The 21160-nt window shown below is 39.1% G+C and overlaps 1 protein-coding gene across 1 annotated transcript in view; it reads left to right on the top strand.

Moving 5' to 3' along the window:
- The window catches only part of cratb (carnitine O-acetyltransferase b), a 15627-nt gene extending 6807 nt beyond the window's left edge, over positions 1-8820 (top strand). Inside the window, exons 8-15 of the mRNA XM_053641706.1 lie at positions 1-29; positions 162-262; positions 435-554; positions 1104-1226; positions 6268-6403; positions 6510-6572; positions 6703-6840; positions 7620-8820. The exon at positions 1-29 is cut by the window's left edge and continues 59 nt beyond it. Coding sequence (XP_053497681.1) covers positions 1-29; positions 162-262; positions 435-554; positions 1104-1226; positions 6268-6403; positions 6510-6572; positions 6703-6840; positions 7620-7823 — 914 coding nt within the window. The 3' untranslated portion in view covers positions 7824-8820. The remainder of the gene's footprint in view (positions 30-161; positions 263-434; positions 555-1103; positions 1227-6267; positions 6404-6509; positions 6573-6702; positions 6841-7619) is intronic.
- The last annotated feature ends 12340 nt before the right edge of the window (positions 8821-21160 follow it).

The following is a 21160-nucleotide window of genomic DNA, read 5'->3' as shown; positions in this document are numbered from 1 at the left end:
GGAACCGCTGGTTCGATAAGACGTTACAGGTGGGCGGAGCTACAGAGCCCATTGACACGAAGAAATTTTTGCTATAAGAAACTTTTTTTTTTTTTAATGACTAATCATTACTCTCTCTCTCTCTCTCTCTCTCTCTCTCTCTCTCCTCTCTTTCTTTCTAGTTTGTGGTGAGTGAGGATGGGTCATGGGGTCTCCTTTATGAACAGGCCACAGCTGAAGGGCTTCCAATCGCCACCCTGCTGGACCACATCCTGCAGTACTGGTACGTACACACTCTTTACCGTTATTTCTTCTGTCTTTCAATAGAGAGAAACAGATAAACTAGATCAAGCCCATACTGATGCTACAGGTTCAACTCTACACTAATCCGATTTAATCACAGACTAATTTGTAAACTAATCAGTTGAATCCTAGACCAATCATTATAATTTCAGTAAGAAGCCCGAGACAGTCCGAGCTCCTCTCGTTCCTCTGCCCATGCCGAAGAAGCTTTACTTCTATATCGACCGCGCCATCAAGTGGGACCTCGAGATGGCCAAGCAGAACCTCAACATGTGAGTATCGCTATGACCTCGCTGTACATTTACACACTGCTCCAGTTTAACTGTGATGTGGACTCCAGCGGAACCACTTCTGCTACCGGGGAGGTCCATCGTACAAAAGGAGGGAGCGCTTACTTTAGTGGTGGACCGGCACAACGTTCTTTACAACACATCACCAACTTACAGAAGCTCACTTTTAGCTTCTCATTCTCACAGCAGCGTGCAGTCGCTGTCTAAAGCGCACACGGGGTGTTTTTGTCGCTGCTCGTCCTGATGTGCCTGTTCTGTACGCATGAACTGAAAATATTTTTGGAGTCATTCAGCACTATCAGTTGCCCATCCCCTAAAAACAGTCCGGGTTTCTTTAAATAGTAAACATCATCAAAATATTGTTAAAATAAGAAAAGGAATTTTTTAGCTTAAGACAGAGACACGTCTCCATGTGTGTGTAGTACTTTTATAGAAATACATATTTATTATTTATGGCATAATTTGGGCTGTATTATTAAACCCAAAACTCTCTGTATCTGTTTTCCTTTCTATCTCTCTCTCCCCATCCAGCCTCATCAACGATCTGGACATCAGCTGCTTTAACTTCCAGCACTTCGGGAAGGAATTTCCCAAACAGCTGGGTTTAAGCCCCAACTCCTTCATCCAGATGGCCATCCAGCTCGCATACTACAGGTGAACAAAATCCTTTTATTTAATTTACAGAACTCGGAGATTTATACTCATAACCTTCTGGTCACTAAAGCAGAGTCTGTGCTGCTACTGTTCCAGCAACTACGAGTCTAAACTGTACATTCATTTAAACTATACTCTAATGCCGAAAGGTTATGAACTATGAAACCACAGGTCTCAGCGTATTTACGGTTTCGTTTTTATTTACTTTTCTTTATAGGTAATTAGATTATACTGTGACAAGTAGATGTTCCCGGCAGAACACGGAAACATCTTTAAAAGTCCCCATGAAATCCAGACGGAAGTCTTGTGGCTTTTAGTATGAATATGTCAGCCTTAAGGTTCTCTATAAGCTAGTGCACTCCAAAACAATGACAAAATTCGCATTTAGAAGATGTACGCGTTCAAAATTGACAGTCTCTGATCAGCGGTTTTGTTGATCGGATTTTCTGTCAAATCAGACGCTCTGTAGAATCTGAAGTGTCCCGCCTCGAGCATCATAAGCATCACCTTGCCGACGTTGGTGGTGTTGAGCGAGAGAAATCATCTCAGCAAGCACGGGTTGTGAATGTGTCTGTGACTGTTTGAAGGAGTGAGTTTTGTTCCGTTTTCCAACTGGAAGTGGGTTAAGAAGGAAATGGCTTGAATTCAGTCACTTTGAAGAAGGAGGTATTTGTGCCAGGTCTTTTGGGGTGTTCACCACAGGGTTGTTAGCTACCTTCAGTTGGCGTTGACGTCTGTTCCTCCCCTTTATACTGTAGGGGCGTCACCTCTGGCACGAGTAAGTATTTTATGTGACAATTATTAAGTTATTACACTTAATCAAAAATAAAAAACCTTTTCTAACACGGCTTGAGATAAGCTAAACACTATTGGCTATTTAAAAAGGGGGAGGAGCCACTCTATATGTCCCAACCGGACTTCCTGTTTCAGTGGAAATTACTTAAACACATCGAATAACGCTGCACGTTTCAAGGCAATGCGGCACTTCGCAGGGTCTTTAACCCTTCTCTTTAATGTATTCATCAGTCAATAAATAGGCCCCTATTTCAAATACAGTTGCAGGAGAAGGTTTGTGAACCCTGTGGAGTTCCCAGGGTTTTGGCATCGGTTATTTATAAACACTGATCTGATCTTCATCTGTGTCACCATTATAGACAAACACAATCTGATTAAACTAATAACAAACAAACAGTAGGTTTTCAAGAACTTCTCAAGTCTTCAGTGAGTTATCAGTCACAGTGCCGGCTGGAGAAAAAGTAAGCGAACCCTTGGATTGAGTAACTTGTAGATCCTCTTTTAGCAGCAACAACCTCCACAGATTGTTTCCTGTAGCTGCTTATAAGACTGGCACAACGATGAGAAGGAGTTTTGGTCCGTTTCCGTACAAAACTGTTTCAGTTCATCAGTATATTTGAGCTGTCTTGATTGAACAGCCCTCTTGGGGTCACGCCACAGCATCACAATTGGGTTAAGTGAAGGACCAAAGCATAATTTTCACTCTTTTTCAGCCAGTCTTTGGTTGATTTAGCTCATTGTTTTGTTCCATCGCCCAGCCTGTGTGAAGCTTGAGGTCATGCTCTGACATTCTTCTGTAAAATGTCTCGATACAGTTTTGAAAACATTGTTCCCTCAGTGACCGCACTCCATCCAGGCAGCACAACAGCTCCAAACCACGATGCACTCCACACCATGCTTCATTGGGGTGAGGTTTTGGTGTTAGTGTGCAGTGCCTTTTTACCTCCAAACATAGCCAAAGTTCAACTTTTGTTTCTGTCGTCTATCCACAGAACAAAACCGTTGTGGAACGTCCAGGTGGTTTTTGGCAAAATTAAGACGTGCCACAATGTTATTTTTGGACAGCAGTGGTTTCCTTTGTGGTTTCCTTCCATTAACTCCATTATTGTTCAGTGTTTTCCTGATAGTGGACGCATGAACTTTCAAAGTTCTGAGTTTTCTGCAGGTCTTTTGTTCTTACCCTTGAGTTCTTTTTCACTTCCATTAGGATTGTCCAGGGTGCTCTTGGTGTGATTTTTGCAGGACGCCCGTTCATAGGGAGAGTCGCAACAGTCCTGAATTTCCTCCATTTATACTTGACATTTTGTCTTATTGTGGATTGATGAACACCCAGGTGTTTAGAAATGCTTTTCAGCCTTTTCCAGCTTTGTGCGTCTCTATAATGTGTCTTTTACGGTCCTGTGACTGTTGATGGGATGGAGGCATGGTTCACACTAATCAGCTGTTCTCAAGAAGAACAGATTTGTCAGTAACTGGAATTTGTGTCTTTATTTAAAGGGTAAAGCGCCTGTACACCCCACACCTCCAATCTCATCTCCTCAATTTAAACACCTGACTCCAATTAGCTTTTGGAGAAGTTGTTAGTGCAGAGGTTCACTTACTTTTTCCAGCCTGCACTGTGAATTATTACTCAGTATGCTCGATAAACTCCTGAAAACTACTACTACATGTGTGTTATTAGTTTAATCAAACTGTGTTTGTCTATAATTCTGACTCAGATAAAGATCAGATCACAGTATATCAGTAATCAGTGCAAAAACCCTGGTAACTCCAACACGATCACAAACCTTTTCTTGCAAAATGGAAATGTGACAAATGTATAAATTCCTGTCAATAAAAATACCCCCCCCAAAAAAATCATTATTAAAATAAATAATAAATTTTACAAATTGAACACAAATCAAAATATAAACCTTTTGTGCAGGACTGATTTATAATCAAACCAAATGATGGAAAATACATTCTTTGTTGCTAAATTGTGAAGGGATTTAGTCTTTTTTTTTTGTTGTTTTTATTGTTTTTGTTCAAGTCAGGGATCTCTTCACCAGGATTAAACGGACGCCTCTACGCCAAATAATTCCTTCATTAAGCAATGCGTAAGACATGGAAAAAGAGATCTAACAGTCTGTGAGAATCAGAGAGTCTACTCGGGACACTCAGGCAGATAAAAACGGACAAGAAACAACAACTATTTTTGTTTCATTTTCTTTATTATAATCTTATTCATTAAACTGAAGCTGGAGGTGAATTTCCAACGTCGAGATGGAAAAACTGTACATGTTTTTAATATCTTACTGATCATCATTTTTAAAAAATTTCGTACCAAGTTATATACTGTATATGATTGTGTATGACAGATATAAATCTTGAATCATTACAATCCTCTGGTGCTGTAGTACGGAGAAGTGACCAGCAGGGTGCGGTGTAAATAAACATTTTAAATTTCATCGTCCTGCGCTCTCCAAACACACCCCAGCCCTCTCGTTCCATCACCTGAGCATCTGCTGATGCTTTACACGCGTCGGAGCGTATGTAATATATAATATCAATAATAATATATGGTGCTGACATGGAGCTAAGAACGAGAGAGAAAGAAACAACAAACAAACGAAAGTCAGAGAAACCAAGAGACTGGGGGGAAAAAATAGAGAGAGAGAGAGTGATAAAGAAAAAGAACTACTGTAGAAAGAGTAAGAAGTGTACAAGGAGGAGAAAGAGAGCAGAAAAGAGAAAGATGTTGAGACTAAAAGAGAGAAACCAAAAGGATGATTGAAAAATGTACTTAAAAGAAGTAAATAAACAAAATAAACAGTTAATTAAGGTAAATAAATACAGACAGTGAAATAAGAGAGAAGCTGAGGAAGAATATAAAGCACTGAAATCGTTTGAGAAATGTAAACGTTATTGTGCTTTTTATCCAGAAAACCCCACAGCTCCACAGTTCACTCGTATTTGTTTCTAGGGAAGTGGTGTCTCAGTGGTTAAAGACTCTGGGTTACTGATCAGGAGGTCGTAAGTTCAAGGGCCAGCACTGCCAAGCTTCCACTGTTGGGCCCTTGAGCAAGGCCCTTAACTGCTCAGTTGTATAAATGTAATATAAAAGTCGCTCTGGATAAGAACGTCTACCAAATGCTGTAAATGAAATGTTGTACATGTACTGTAATGCCCTATAAGCAATATGGCGGACACGTTGATGTGAATGCTTATGTGCGCATGCGTGTAGTGTTTCTTTACAAAGTGACATCCCCACCTACTGGCCTGACGTGCATAATACGGCGTTTTAGTTGTTTTTGCGGATCTGTGTGAAGGGGGATCGTTTTGACGACGTTGTCGTCTGTACGCGAAAACACAAAGGGAAAAACGTTTCGGTTTTTAGTACACCGTTGTCATGTAAACGTAAAAGTCAAAAAAACTTCCAGAGACAAGGGGTTATAGATGCCAAAAGAATTCAAACTTTGTTCAAGACAAGTAAAGTTGAGAGCTCTACAGACAGTCTGAATTCATGCAACGTAACATAGGCTTTATACCATTCTGAACAGTGAGCTCATCTTAGGCAGGGTTTTATCTTTTTTCTTTGAAATCAATCCATCCCCTTATATATGTTGCCTTACGCAAGACCAGCTCATCAGGTTTTTTTTTTTTTTTAAAAAAAAAGGTTTGTAAGTTCACTCCTTACAAAGTTCACTCCTACGGCCTTAATGGTTTCTCTCTCCATTACCCTGAGGCCCCAGAAATCTCCTTCATTATCCTGAGGCCCCAAAAATCCTCTAGCCCCTGTTCTCTCTCCTTACACACATGTCCATATGCTGATTTATTTAAGTGCTGTGCAGAGAAGCACAGAGAGACACAGAATACCACACTCAGAATTTTCTAACTCAGTACACACTTAGATTCTAGGATAATTAGAATATATTCTATAGTGTTTGACTATGCTTTTTAATATACTCTATAATTACTGTAAAAATGTCATTAGTGGCTAAATGTAAGTATTACATGTAATTAGTATGAAATCTGTAATTAGTATTAACAGTGTCAATTACTATAAAAATGCAAGTAGCATAAAACATGTCAATAGCCGATGAGTGTAATTAGTGTAAAAAAATAAGATTAATAGTGGATTCAGATAAATAAAATTAGCATAAAAATTTTAAATTGTGCACAAACTATGAATAGCAGCTAAATTAAATTGTAAATTATATGGAGAGAGTGTGTGTGTGTGTATGTATGTGTGTGTGTGTGTTTTCAGAGTGCATGGGGAAGTGTGTCCCGCCTGCGATATTGCATCACTCCGAATGTTCCGGGGAGGACGCACCGACTACATCCGCTCCCCGACCAATCAGACGCTGAGATTTGTCCAGGCCTTTGATGACCCCGCCCTCTCTGTGAGTCACACGAACCAATGAGAGACGAGAAGAGAGAACATTAACGTAGAGTTAACATTCACTGTGTGTGTGTGTGTGTGTGTGTGTGTGTGTGTGTGTGTTTCAGGGGGAAGTGAAGGTCGAGCTGTTGCGGGAAGCTGTGGAGGCTTACAGTCAGCTGACAGATCAGGTGTGACTCCGCCCACATTTCGACTAGACTGCAGAATACAATATTAAAAGAAAGAAATGTACCTTTACTGATATTTAATGAATATCAACACTATTTTTTCTGTGTGTGTGTGTGTGCGTGCGTGCATCAGGCACTGAAAGGCCAGGCTATCGATCGCCACCTGCTGGGTCTGAAGCTGCAGGCCATCGAGGAGGGACTGAGTGTGCCCAGAATGTTCATGGACACAGCTTATGGACTCGCCACGCACTGGAAACTCCGCACCGGACAGGTCTCTCTCTCTCTCACACACACACGTGTGCACACACACATCGAATTGCAGATTCACACCATAACACCTGAAGGAGGTGGTCTCGGCCCGATTACAAACGAACTCTGGAGCCGTTCACTTATGGCGAAAAAGCGACCCGGACATAAACAGACGCGCTCTGACCAATGAGAGGACAGTTTACTCACATGTGACTTGCATAAACACATTTTGGTTCATTTTGAAATGTTGCCTTGTGAAAGCGAACCGAGCCAAGGAGAAAATACATCACTGTAACAATTTACGTCCCCATTTCAAAACAAAGCACAGATCTACAGGTCTGAAAACGCCCCAAATGGAGCTGCGTTAAGTCATTCCGGTCGTTTCTCTTACAGTGTGAGTGACTAGTGTAGCGTAATAACTTGAAACAGACATTTACAGTAATAAAATTAAGGGGAAAATCTAGAGTAGAGGAAAATCCAGGCAGAATAGGAATAACCTGGATCCGATCTATATCCGATGCATTTCCGAAAAACAGTGGTTCCGTCTCTTTATTAATAGTGGAACAGATTTAACTGATGATAGCCAGAATTCATAGAAATATAACATCATATCTACATGATATCGTAGACTTGTACGCCTTTGCTAGCTTTTGCACACAAGTGCTAAGATTTGAGCTGATACTCAGAGGCACAGGTGTGTTTCATTTCTTCCTAGTGTCAAAAGCATAAAATGCAGTTTATTATAATAACTAAAATGACAACAGAAGTTATTATTATACTAAAGTGAATATGTACTCGCAGGTTCCGACGAACACGGACAGCGTGATGAGTTTCGGGCCCCTGGTTCCAGACGGTTACGCCGTGTGTTACAACCCCCAGCCGGATCATGTTCACTTCTCCATCACCGCCTTCAACTGCTGCGATGAGACCAACGCTGAGAAACTAGCCGTGACGATCGAGAGCGCCCTCCATGACCTGCACAAGTTACTGCAGCCGACTGCGTAGACACTCGAGCTTTAACCCCCTCTCCGTATGCTCAATCTACATAAACACACCAGTAAATCCTGAGAAAGGAACATTGGTTTACTTCGTTTGGGGTCAGGTTCATGCTCAGGTAGGGGGCGTGACCTACAGTTTAAATGCATTAAAATTTGGATGCTAATAATGCACTCCAAATATGATTTATTATTTTTATACTAAACCGCTTATGTTTAAAGTATTATGACGAATGGCATCTTTTGAGGTTGATGTGTGACTAGCCTCTACGCTTGACTAGCTACATTATCCTTGTTACTCCTGTAATAAACGAAAGAAGCCAGCCTCAGACACTAAACACGCCTTGGTGAGTGACTGTATTTGGTGTATTTGAGCAGAATATTCCTTTAAGACAGTGATCATGTCTCATTTGCACTCCATTGCCATCCATGTTAACGTGAATAATGTTTCATATGATGATTTCAAGTTGAACTTCTCAACTGGAACTTTAAAAGCAAAGCATAAGTAAAACCAGCTCTTTTTTTCCCCATTTCTTTCGAAATCCATTGTAAAACAGTTTTAAAAGCCGTTTGTGTAGCTCATTTCAAGTTTCCTACTCAACAAAACGATAACTTTGCTGTGTTGTGTTTAAACGCATTGTTTAGAAAGGAGCAGTCTAAGCTCTGTTGATTGGGTTTGATTGGGTCGGGTGTGAAACGTGGCTTCGATCATCCTGAACAGCATGCTTTATTTGAAATGGTGCTACCTAAATGCTTTAATCCACTCTTTACTGCACCGGTTGCACGTTTGACTGCATTATGGTGGTTGCAGTGCATTATGGGATCTATATTTATGTCTGAGAAATGCATGTTTGATTCCACTGTTATATGCATAAGATATCTGCTTTCATCTGAAAGTCTCTGCTTGTGTTTGGACTTGTGCTTCCGCAAGTATTTGTACTTCTATAAGGGTGTTGTGTATACTCAGTTTTGGGGAAATAAATAAATAAATAAATAAACAAATTGTGTATTTTGCCAATTTATTAATCATTTATTTTATATAAGTAAAAAGAGGAGGAAGATTACTTTAGTGGAAATCTGGTGATGCTGAAAATATAATCAATCAAAATATATCAAATATAGCTTGTCACAAGTTATAAAGAAAATGCAGGATTGTACAGTACACCTGGAAATGTACCTGCAAAATAATGAGTAAGGGTTAAAGCACTACTGCAAATCGTGTGAAATGCTGTAAATGTCCCGTATTCCTTATAAACACTGTATTGAGTATGTCTTTTAGTCTTGAAACAATCAGAAGTTCCCGCAGGAGACAATCTGATTCTACAAAATATAAAAATACCAAGAACTTGGTGCTACAAAATATAGCTCGTCAATTTTTTTTAAAAAAAGTGTAAAACTAAAGGAGATTATGTACCGGAAAATGCAGCTGAATGCAGAGATCACAAGTAATACTTTACTAGAATAAATAATACTTTTTCTTTTCTTTTTTTTTGGCATTAGTGCCCCCTATTTATTTTAACCATATCTATTTCAATATTATGCACTGAAACCTCGAAAGACAGCTTCGAAATTTGGGAATGATCAAACGAACCTGGTGAAGTGACCTTCCAACAAGTGAGAAAACTTTGTGAAATATGAAATTTTTTAAATGACAATGTGGAAATAAAAAAACAGACAAAAAATAGAATTGCCTTAAAACCGAAATTGCCAATTGTGATTACAAAATAAAGCTAAAAGCAGCAAGGGGTCCAAGCACTATAACAACCTTGCAACTTTTCCTTAACTGCTCTAGTGCTCAGCCATTGTTTATTGCTGACCACCATGACCGACACTATGCCAAGAGTACGCATTTGAAGTTTAATATTGATCAGACACGAGCTATCCTGCATTTTCCCTAATAAATTATGCACATATACATACATTAAATACTTTATGGATTGTATTGATAAATAAATCAATAAATAAATAACTGGCAAAGTTCAACACAAGGATTTGTGTTATGTGTCTTCATCATTATTTCTGTTTTTGATTCAACAGTATTTTGCCACTGTTGTAGCAACCCAGGTTCAGTAAGGTGAGACACTCATTGTGAAAGTATATTACAAATCTAGTGATTTATCAATGACAGTACGTCATTAAGACAGAGTGTCATCATCTTAACCTAGAGCACTGAGACTGTCTAAATGAGCATCCTCTGCTCTTATTTAATCCCACCATATCGTATTTCAGGAAGCACTTTCCCCATTGAAACAGGAGTGTAATCTAGTACTATGTGTACCTTAGAACCTTGCACAATCTTGGTGGAATGTTTCATCAAAAGTTTCGTTTTCTTACCTGTAACAGTGAAATGAACTGGACATTTATTGTTTTAGAAAACACCAGTTAACCTAAAAAAAAAATTGTAAAAAGAAAATGAAAACTAGCTATCTAGTTTAACTGTTAAATGTACTCAATAAATCCGAAAAAAAAAATATTCAAGGTCACTAGCTAATTTAAATAGATGATACATGGAGCACTTTTTCTGGTTCTAGCCAACATGTGTTGTGTGTTACCTATGTGTTATATATGCAATGTATGATGCTAGCACTATGACAATATTTACATGCATACACACTGCCAATGCAATATGTTTTCCATCTAAACACGGCAGTAAAATTGATGAAGTTGTCCAATGCTAACTGATTCGTATAAAACTTCAATTCTCTGAATTGTCTCGTGAACAAAAGCATGGTCTCTTCTCCAACCTGGCTGCTGGGATCTTTATTTTTTAAAAGTCATTTTATATGAAATGTTCAGAAAAATTGCTTGAATGAATTGATGAATAATTACTTACTCGTAAAAAAAAAAAGTACAGTAGTTACAACAAATTTGAAAGAGCAACCAAAGGAGTGTTTATTCATAATGCCTGTAAGTTCTTTTTGAGAGTTAATACAATACAAATGTTTTCATGAGGAATGTGAAGATTAGACAGGAGACATTTCCTTACACAGCAGTCTAACGCTGTATAACACTGAAGAGATACAAGGCTCTCCTTGGCCTTGAAAAGACAAGCTTGCTATGAATACAGCATCATGAGGGAGTTTTAACTCGTGCAAGTTGTTTTGAGATAAGCCTTTATCTTGCATGGCCTGGGTTAAAAGGCATTCCAGCTCAGTAGTGTGATCAAAAGAACATCATGTTCCTTTCCAACCTCGTCTTTCCTCATCTGCTCAGCCACATGGTCCAAATGTATCCCAAAGACTAGATGAAACCTCCAGTTGTTCCACTTTGGAGCCCCAAAATTTGAGCTTTGGCAGCAGAGACTAGTCACATGATCGGTAATGTCCTCGTCAGCTACGTTGTGTGGAAAAGCCTATACAAAGTGTAAATAAATACCATTACATTCCATTTCCTATTTCATATCTTTTATCTGCAAACTATCCAGTTTTATACCATAGCACTGTTGAATTTTAACTTTAAGAGAAAGAATAAATAAAGGCTGGTGAGGGAGTGACTATTTAGAGCTGCTGTAATGTCAGTGAGAACAGGAAGTAAATTGTTTCTGAACTTTCAACGTCCTCATTAAGACAACTGCGACACTTTTATATTCATCACCTACACAGGATGTGACATATTGTTTATCACAACCATCGCTGATTTTACAATAATATTTAATTGGTTGTGCTTTTTCTGGATTCAGGATGGTCTAGCTCATGCAGGGTGGGAATGATCAAAACTCCAGGTGGTCTACTTCCTGTGACACGGATTAGGATTTGTCTATTCCATATCCACATCATGTTTATCTCGCTACGCAGCATGTCCCAGCTACAAACAGGTTTTAATTGATTCATTAATTTGAGTGACTTCCACTTTGGGGAAATTGTTCTTGGGTGTTGGCGTGTGTTATTTATACAACACATTTCATACACAAGCTGCTGTTCAAATAAAATTAATAAAATAATAAAATGGGGGGGATGCAAAACTGTCCCTGAGTCCATTTTAGAGATTCCTTTACACATGTTTATATACTGTAGCTGTTAACCGCCCTCTGTGGCAAATTCTTAGGTTAACTTCAGCAGAAAGAAACCACACACAACATATCCATTATATTTTTTATTATGGATAATAAGCTTTGACCCTGACCTTGTACGATAGACCTAGCTAAATATCAACATCTGTAGAAGACACAAGATAACCCCTCCTCCTCCCAATAAACAGGGGAGCAAGTAAAGAAGCTGATCTCATTCACAGGAAAGTTCACCGCACATATTTTTCATGTTGCACATGCAACTTAGTCTGTGACTGACAATCACAAAAAAACAACAACATGCATTTGTTTTGGACTGACTGATTGGCGAACCTGAGACCGAATCAGAACGAATACATGACATGAAGTCAGAGTTTTACGGGAGTGAATTTACTTAACCCGTCTTCTCAACCATTTGGTAGAGCGTATTTTTTTATGTCACGACATCTTATTGAAAAATGTGTTGAACTTACCTCAGCCTGACTGAGCCATCTCTACCACTGGGTTTAGGTATGGTATGTTAAAAACATTCACTAAATGTTGCTGTGTGCCTTTTCAGTTTGCCTCCTTACAGGAACAAGAAAGTCACTCCAAACATCTATCTCTGGGTTTAATTGGACTTTTTCTAAAAGTTTTTCCTATATAGTAAATGTATTTATACATGACTTATGACCTATATTTAAAAAAAAAAATCTATGGGGTCTGTTAAAAAAAATAAATTTTGGTTGTTGTTATTGCCAAAAGGAAATTTCCATTTTCAACAATTTTCCATAGCTTTTTTTTCTTAGTGAGGATGTTAAAGGGTTAAATGAGTTTGCAGACTGGACTTAACAAGATGGTATGAACATGTCAAATTTGATTCAGGTGTTCAGGTATAAAAGTGCGACTACCTTGGGATTATAGTATTAAAGTATTAAAGTATGATCCAATCATGTATAATCGAGTAATATAATCAAAGACACTAAGACAAGCTGGTGTGACTCTAATGTGTGGAAAATCACTGAACACACATTCCTCACTTATAAACTATCTTTTTCTTCCAAGCGCGCTCTGTCAGTTCTCAGCAAGGACTCACCCTCTATTCCTGTCAGGGAACATTGAGTCAGTCTTCTGTGTCTTTTTAAGAGTTTGATGTTTGTGATTTCTTAAAGTGCATTGTTAAAAGTTCATGAATGAAAATATAATGTTAATCAGTATAAAAACATGTATTTTTTAAAAAACTGTCTGAGCTCGCAAAGGGATGGTGAAATAACTGTGGCCAGACGTCAGGGGCGTGATTAAAAGAAAAATGGAAAAACCCCACCTAATGAGATCATTGTTTTGGGATTGTATGAAAACCTGAACCATGATTGTGTTGTCAGAAGATCTGCAGAGCGTCTCTGCTTTTTTCTGGCTTTATCCGTAAAGTCTGATTTTTTGGCATCTGAGACCCCTTGACTTTGAGAGGTTCTTTTTTTACCCTTGTCTGAGGAGACTTTCCACCACACGATATGTTTGGTGCATATCACACATCAATACGCTGATTGCTACTAGCTTAACACCGTACTGTAAGGCAGCTCCTTTATTAGCTAGAGTTAATAAATGATAATATTAAACCTACAAATGTACTTATATATTCTCATTACTTTTCTGTCAATAAATACCTGCCATGTACCTCAGGAAAAAGCAAAGGATGTTTACATATTTCTTACAAACAAACTACTAAGCAGAACTCTCCATGCTAGCACCTGGTCCAAGTGTAAAACTTTACAATAGGTGAAATATATTCAAGACGAGTAGAAATAAATGAAGAATGTATAAAAAATTTAATTCGATGTGCATTTACAGACTCGTATTCTTATATCACACAAACATAGCTACGCTTAATAAGTGATGATGTTCTTGTGTATTTTTACAGGCCAAGCTAGTCGTTATGAGCTAAATTCATACATTCAGGGGAAGGAAAAGTTCTCCATGTTTCTTTAAAGTGTGTTGGATTCTTAAGCATTGTACTTTGTTGAATTTGATCCTTGTGTGATTTAGTGTGTGGATCTGGGGTGAGGATTCCCCTTCTCACTTTTAAAATGGCCACCCTTCCCCTGTCTATGCCCTTTGGGACTCTCCCTGCCTGTGGGTGTTCATTTTTTAGTAAATATAACTTGCAGATACAGTATCTCACAAAAGTGAGTACACCCCTCACATTTTTGTAAATATTTGATGATATCTTTTCATGTGACAACACTGAAGAAATGACACTTTGCTACAATGTAAAGTAGTCAGTGTACATAGTGCATAGTAGTACATAGTAGTGAGTTATTTTGAGGGGACGGCAAATTTACACTGTTACACAAGCTGTACACTCACTACTTTACATTGTAGCAAGTGTCAAAGTGTCTTCAGTGTTGTCACATGAAAAGATATAATCAAATATTTACAAAAATGTGAGGGGTGTACTCACTTTTGTGAGGTACTGTATGTGTACATATTATAAACGTGCATTAACGTTGTATATGATCATATAAGGTTTGTTAATTGAGTGAGATTTTCACTTCCATGTTCTGTAGCATTTAGGACTTACTGTAGAACACACACACACACACACACACACACACACACACACACACACACACACGTGCATATACAGTATACGTAAGGCCAGTGGGATATATTTTTCAGAAATCTTATGTAATTCTGTAGGGTACCATGGTAACGAGTTTCCAAAAATCTTGAATATTATGACATTTTCCCATGAAATCATGTGAAAGCTCATTCTCCACTCTGGCATTCAATGCATCATGAGACGAAGAAGAAAGTTGTAATTCTGGCTCATAAAAAAAAAAACAAACAAAAAAAAAAAAAAAACAAACAAAAAAAAAAAAACAGATGAACAAGTGAATGGAGTGAATTTTCACTGAATTTTCCAAATATGCCAAAAAAAAAAAAAAAAAGCCAAAAGGTAATTTTGTAAATGTAATGAGTATTTCATAACCCTTTGTTTAAAATATTTGTATACACATTTTGATATTTGAGTCTTTATTTAATTCCAGATCTCACCATGTACTGTGAATGATGTATATTTAAGTCAAAACAGAATATGCAGTAATCATGGAAAAACTCTCTAAGGTGTAGATGTTTCTCTTTTTTAATTCATTTTTCTTCTCTGATTGTTGCACACACTGGACTGAACCTGGGAATGTTTCCTGCTTGTAATTCTGACCTTGAGGCCAAACACAATGAAGGAAAATAGATCATCCAGATGGCTTCATGTGGTTTAAACTCTGCTACTTTTCAGAGCGGAAACTTGTTCTAATAAGTCCTAATAAACATTACACAATATGAAAATTCTACAATAAAAGACTACACTTACACACCGATAAGCTAACGAAATGAACAGCAGTGACAGAATTAGTAGGTCAGAGAAAAATTTGTACTCAGAAAAATGTATTAGTAAAAAAAAAAATTCAAGATGAAAGTGGGTTATCAATTTAAAACAACTATCTGGCCAAGCCTTACTTCAGGTTTGAATTTGTTGCAGTTACCCTGCTTCACTAAAATATTCAAGCTATGTAGTTTTAATGTAAATTTAGGATGACAAAATAATAGAAGAAATGAAAAATAAAGAAATTAGCCAGACAAGATTCCTTTGCTGCTTTGGGTAAATATTTGTAGTGCCTAGTTTTACAGTAAAATTACTGAAAGTGTATGTTTCACTACATTATCACAGTAAAATCAGTAGTTATTTAGTAAGGTTATTTATTCTGTAAATATTTCCCCAGAATTCCACATGAGCTACAATATCGAACTGTAAAACCCATTTAATTCAGTTTACAGATTTTACAGAATTTTTTTTTTTACAGTGCATTAATGAGACACAATCCAATACAGAACTTAGTGAAAGAATGAATATCTTTATTAAAAACTTAAAAGAACACAGCTAGATGTAATGCTTTTCACATTCAGGCTCATTTCTACGTTAGAAAATATGCACATTATTATTATCTTCATTAACTATGAACTCCCTCGACTGCACTTGAATTGACTGCAGTGCTAGATTAAAGTGCTAGTGCTCAGGAGAGCTACACCTGCTCGCTATGAAACCTTCAATAAAAACAGAAATATACGATAATAGAAAGGTTATTAGAACAGGTTTCCACTCTGAAAAGTAGCAGAGTTTAAACCACATGAAACCATCTGGATGATCTATTTTCCTTCATTGTGTTTTTAATATAAAGATTTCATTTTAACTGGTAGTTAATTAACTACCAATAATTAATATATTTAAATTAATAACATAATAAATTTATGTTAATTAATGTAATTCATCACCCTACAATTAATCCACACATACAACAGATTCAAAATATATCTCTTCATATACAGTAGTGCTTGAAAGTTTGTGAACCTTTTAGAATTTTTCACACAAGCTCTAAGAGTAGATAAAGAGAACCCAGTTAAACAAATGAAGCAAAAATATTATACTTGGTCATTTATTTATTGAGGAAAATAATCAAATATGACATATTTGTGAGTGGCAAAAGTATGTGAACCTCTAGGATTAGCAGTTAATTTGAAGGTGAAATTAGAGTCAGGTGATTTCAATCAGTGGGATGACAATCAGGTGTGAGTGAGCACTCTGTTTTATTTTAAAGTACAGGGATCTATCAGAGTCTGATCTTCACAACACGTTTGTGGAAGTACATCATGGCAAAGGAGATTTTTGACGACCTCAGAAAAAGAGTTGTTGAAGCTCATCAGGCTGGAAAAGGTTACAAAACCATCTCTAAAGAGTTCGGACTCCACCAATCCACAGTCAGAAAGATTGTGTACAAATGGAGGAAATTCAAGACCGTTGTTCCCCTCCACAGGAGTGGAGACCAACAAAGATCACTCCAAGAGCAAGATGTGTAATAGTCTGTGAGGTCACAAAGGAACCCAGGGTAACTTCTAAGTAACTAAAGGTCTCTCTCACATTGGCTAATGTTAATGTTCATGAGTCCACCATCAGGAGAACATGGAACAACAGTGGTGTGCATGGCAGGGTTGCAAGGAGAAAGTTTCTGCTCTCTAAAAAGATCATTGCTGCCCATCTGCAGTTTGCTAAAGATCATGTGGACAAACCAGAAGGCTATTGGAAAAATGTTTTGTGTAAGGATGAGACTAAAATAGAACTTTTTGGTTTAAATGAGAAGCGTTATGTTTGGAGAAAGGAAAACAATGCATTCCTGCATAAGAACCTTATCCCATCTGTGAAACATGGTGGTGGTAGTATCATGATCTGGGCCTGGACGACTTGCCATCATCGATGGAACAATGAATTCTGAATTATACCAGTGAATTCTAAACATGAAGAAGAAGAAGAAGAAGAAGAAGAAGAAGAAGAAGAAACCTTTATTTGTCACATATACATTACAGTACAATTAAATTCTTTTCTTTGCATATTCCAGCTTGTTAGGAGGTTGGGGTCAGAGCACAGGGTCAGCCATGATGCGATGCCCCTGAAGCAGGGAGGGTTATGGTCCTTGCTCAAGGGCCCAACAGTGACAGCTTGTTGGTGCTGGGGCTTGATCAGTAACCCAGAGCCTTAACCACTGAGCCACCACTACCTCTAAAGGAAAATGTCAGGATATCTGTCCATGAAATGAATCTCCAGAGAAAGTGGGTCCTGGATCAAGACAACAACCCTAAATACGCAAGTTGTTCTACCAAAGAATGGTTAAAGAAGAATAAAATTGATGTTTTGGAATGGCCAAGTCAAAGTCCTGACCTTAATCCAATAGAAATGTTGTGGAAGAACCTGAAGCAAGCAGTTCATGTGAGGAAACCCACCAGCATCCCAGAGTTGAATCTGTTCTGTACTGAGGAATGGGCTAAAATTCCTCCAAGCCGATGTGCAGCACTGATCAACAGTTACCAGAAATGTTTAGTTGCAGTTATTGCTGCACAAAGTTTCACATACAGTATCTCACAAAAGTGAGTACACCCCTCACATTTTTGTAAATATTTGATTATATCTTTTAATGTGACAACACTGAAGAAATGATACATTGCTACAATGTAAAGTAGTGAGTGTACAGTTTCTGTAACATGTAAATTTGCTGTCCCCTCAAAATAACTCAACACACAGCCATTAATGTCTAAACCGCTGGCAACAAAAGTGAGTACACCCCTAAGTGAAAATGTCCAAATTGGGCCAAAGTGTCAATATTTTGTGTGGCCACCATTATTTTCCAGCACTGCCTTAACCCTCTTAGGCATGGAGTTCACCAGAGCTTCACAGGTTGCCACTGGAGTCCTCTTCCACTCCTCCATGACGACATCACGGAGCTGGTGGATGTTAGAGACCTTGTGCTCCTCCACCTTCCGTTTGAGGATGCCCCACAGATGTTCAATAGGGTTTAGGTCTGGAAACATGCTTGGCCAGTTCATCACCTTCACCCTCAGCTTCTTTAGCAAGGTAGTGGTTGTCTTGGAGGTGTGTTCGGGGTCGTTATCATGCTTCTCCAAAGGGAGGGGATCATGCTCTGCTTCATTATGTAACAGTACATGTACATTCATGGTTCCCGCAATGAACTGTAGCTCCCCAGTGCTGGCAGCACTCATGCAGCCCCAGACCATGACATTCCCACCACTATGCTTGACTGTAGGCAAGACACAATTGTCTTTGTACTACTCACCTGGTTGCCGCCACACATGCTTGACACCATCGAACCAAATAAGTTTATCTTGGTCTCATCAGACCACAGGACATGGTTCCAGTAATCCATGTCCTTAGTCTGCTTGTCTTCAGCAAACTGTTTGCAGGCTTTCTTGTGCATCATCTTTAGAAGAGGCTTCCTTCTGGGACGACAGCCATGCAGACCAATTTGATGCAGTGTGCGGCGTATGGTCTGAGCACTGACAGGCTGACCCCCCCACCCCTTCAACCTCTGCAGCAATGCTGGCAGAACTCATACGTCTATTTCCCAAAGACATCCTCTGGATATGATGCTGAGCACGTGCATTCAACTTCTTTGGTGGACCATGGCAAGGCCTGTTCTGAGTGGAACCTGTCCTGTTAAACCGCTGTATGGTCTTGGCCTCCGTGCTGCAGCTCAGTGTCAGGGTCTTGGCAATCTTCTTATAGCCTAGGCCATCTTTATGTAGAGCAACAATTCTTTTTTTCAGATTCTCAGAGAGTTCTTTGCCATAAGGTGCCATGTTGAACTCCCAGTGACCAGTATAAGTTAGTGTGAGCGCAATGACACCAAATTTAACACACCTGCTCCCCATTCACACCTGAGACCCTGTAACACTAACAAGTCACATGACACTGGGGAGGGAAAATGGCTAATTGGGCCCAATTTGGACATTTTCACTTAGGGGTGTAGTCACTTTTGTTGCCAGTGGTTTAGACATTAATGGCTGTGTGTTGAGTTATTTTGAGCTGACAGCAAATTTACACTGTTACACAAGCTGTACACTCACTACTTTACATTGTAGCAAAGTGTCATTTCTTCAGTGTTGTCACATGAAAAGATATAATCGAGTATTTACAAAAATGTGAGGGGTGTACTCACATTTGTGAGATCCTTTACTTTTGCCACTCACAGATATGTAATATTGGATCATTTTCATAAATAAATAGTACATATCACTCAGGTGCCGATGCAAACGGCAGCCGGTCACAGAAACACTTGCAGCTTTTAACTCTTTTAACTTTTTTCACCTCTTTTTGACTTTCTATCATTCTGGTTTTACACTAGACTTTTATTTCATTTTTTTTGTCTATGTGTGGCTAAATTTTTTTCATTTTAATCGTATTTTTGCCGTAACTTTTTGGACCCACCATGATTATTCATCCAGTGCTCATCTATACAAGGGAGCAGCTCCTGATGTACCAGACTAGAGCAATGGTTTTGCCGGTGGACATATAAGTGGAGCTATGGAGGCACAGGCGAGGGATGAGAGCAGGTGTGAAGGTTAGAGAGAAGCAGGAGAGAAACAGGAGACTCAAGCCTTCCATCATTTGTTATGGGGAATGTAAGATCGCTGACCAACAAGTTGGATGTGATTGCAGCACTGATGAACAGCCAGGATGAGTACGGGGAGGTCAATTTGTTGTGTTTCACGGAAAAATGGCTAACATGGAACATTCCTGATTCTTTGGTTGAGATAGCTGGCTTCACACTAGTGCGAGCAGAAAACAGAGCAGTAAGAAGAAGGGAGTAGGTATAGCCGTTTTTGTTAACTCAAAATTGTGTAATGCTGGACACATAACGGCGAAAGAGAGCATCTGTACTCCAGATCTAGAGCTACTAGCTGTTGGGCTGAGACCATACTCTTTGCCCGGGAAGTTCTCTCATGCCATTGTTGTGACTGTGTACATTCCACCATCTGCAGTGGCGGCATGCACTTGTGACATCATCCACACCACCTCTGCGAAACTTTAGAGACAACACCCCAGCGCACTCATGATAATCAACAGGAACTTCAACCATGTCTTCCTCTCTAAAACGCTAACACAGTAGGTAAAATTCAAAACAAGAGAGAATAAAATCTTGGACCTGCTGTATGCCAATGTGAAGGGGGCATACAACTCCACTGCCCTCCCCTGTCTGGGCAGATCAGACCACAACCTGATCTACCTTGTACCTGTGTACAAGCCTGTAGTCAGACAGCAGCCCGTCAACACCAAGTCTGTAAATGTGTGGTCCAGTGAGGCTGAAAAGGCCCTGCAGGACTGTTTCCAGACCATAGACTGGGACCTTTTCCTAGAGGACCACCCGGAGGACATTGAGGGGCTCTCCCATTGTATTATGGATTACATATGTTTCTGTGAGGACAGCGTTGTACCCACAAAGAAGGTCTGCTCTTTTTCAAATAACAAGCCATGGATCAACAAAGACATTAAAGTCCTCCTAAACAGAAAAAAGAGAGCATTCATTGCAGGAGACAATGAGGAGTTCAGGTAGGTCCAAAAGGAGCTGAGGAGGGAGTTGAGGAAAGCCAAAAACAGCTACCAGGAGAGGCTAGAGAGCAAACTGAAAAGAAATCTTGCCAAAGAGGTATGAGAGGGGATGAACTGGGCTTAAAAAATCTAGTCCAGCCGTGAAGGGGGGGCCTGGAATATGCAAATGAGCTAAACCAGGTTTTTCAACAGCCCCCACCACTGAGAGCTCAAAAGGACAATCTTACACTCCTGATACTGAGGACAATACAGGAAACATCGCAGCTACAGGCACCTCAACTAACCTCTCCTCCTCTCCCTCCACCACCTCATTCATAACATCTAGCCAGCTGAGATAGAAGCTATCCAAGCTCTGAATCAACAGATCTATGGGCCCAGACAACATTAGACATCTTTCTCATTTGTAAGTCGCTTT

Source organism: Ictalurus furcatus, chromosome 14 (assembly GCF_023375685.1).
Source record: "Ictalurus furcatus strain D&B chromosome 14, Billie_1.0, whole genome shotgun sequence".
NCBI lineage: Eukaryota > Metazoa > Chordata > Actinopteri > Siluriformes > Ictaluridae > Ictalurus > Ictalurus furcatus.
The sequence above is the reverse complement of the archived record's forward strand: the minus strand, read 5'-3'. Positions and strand labels throughout refer to the sequence as shown.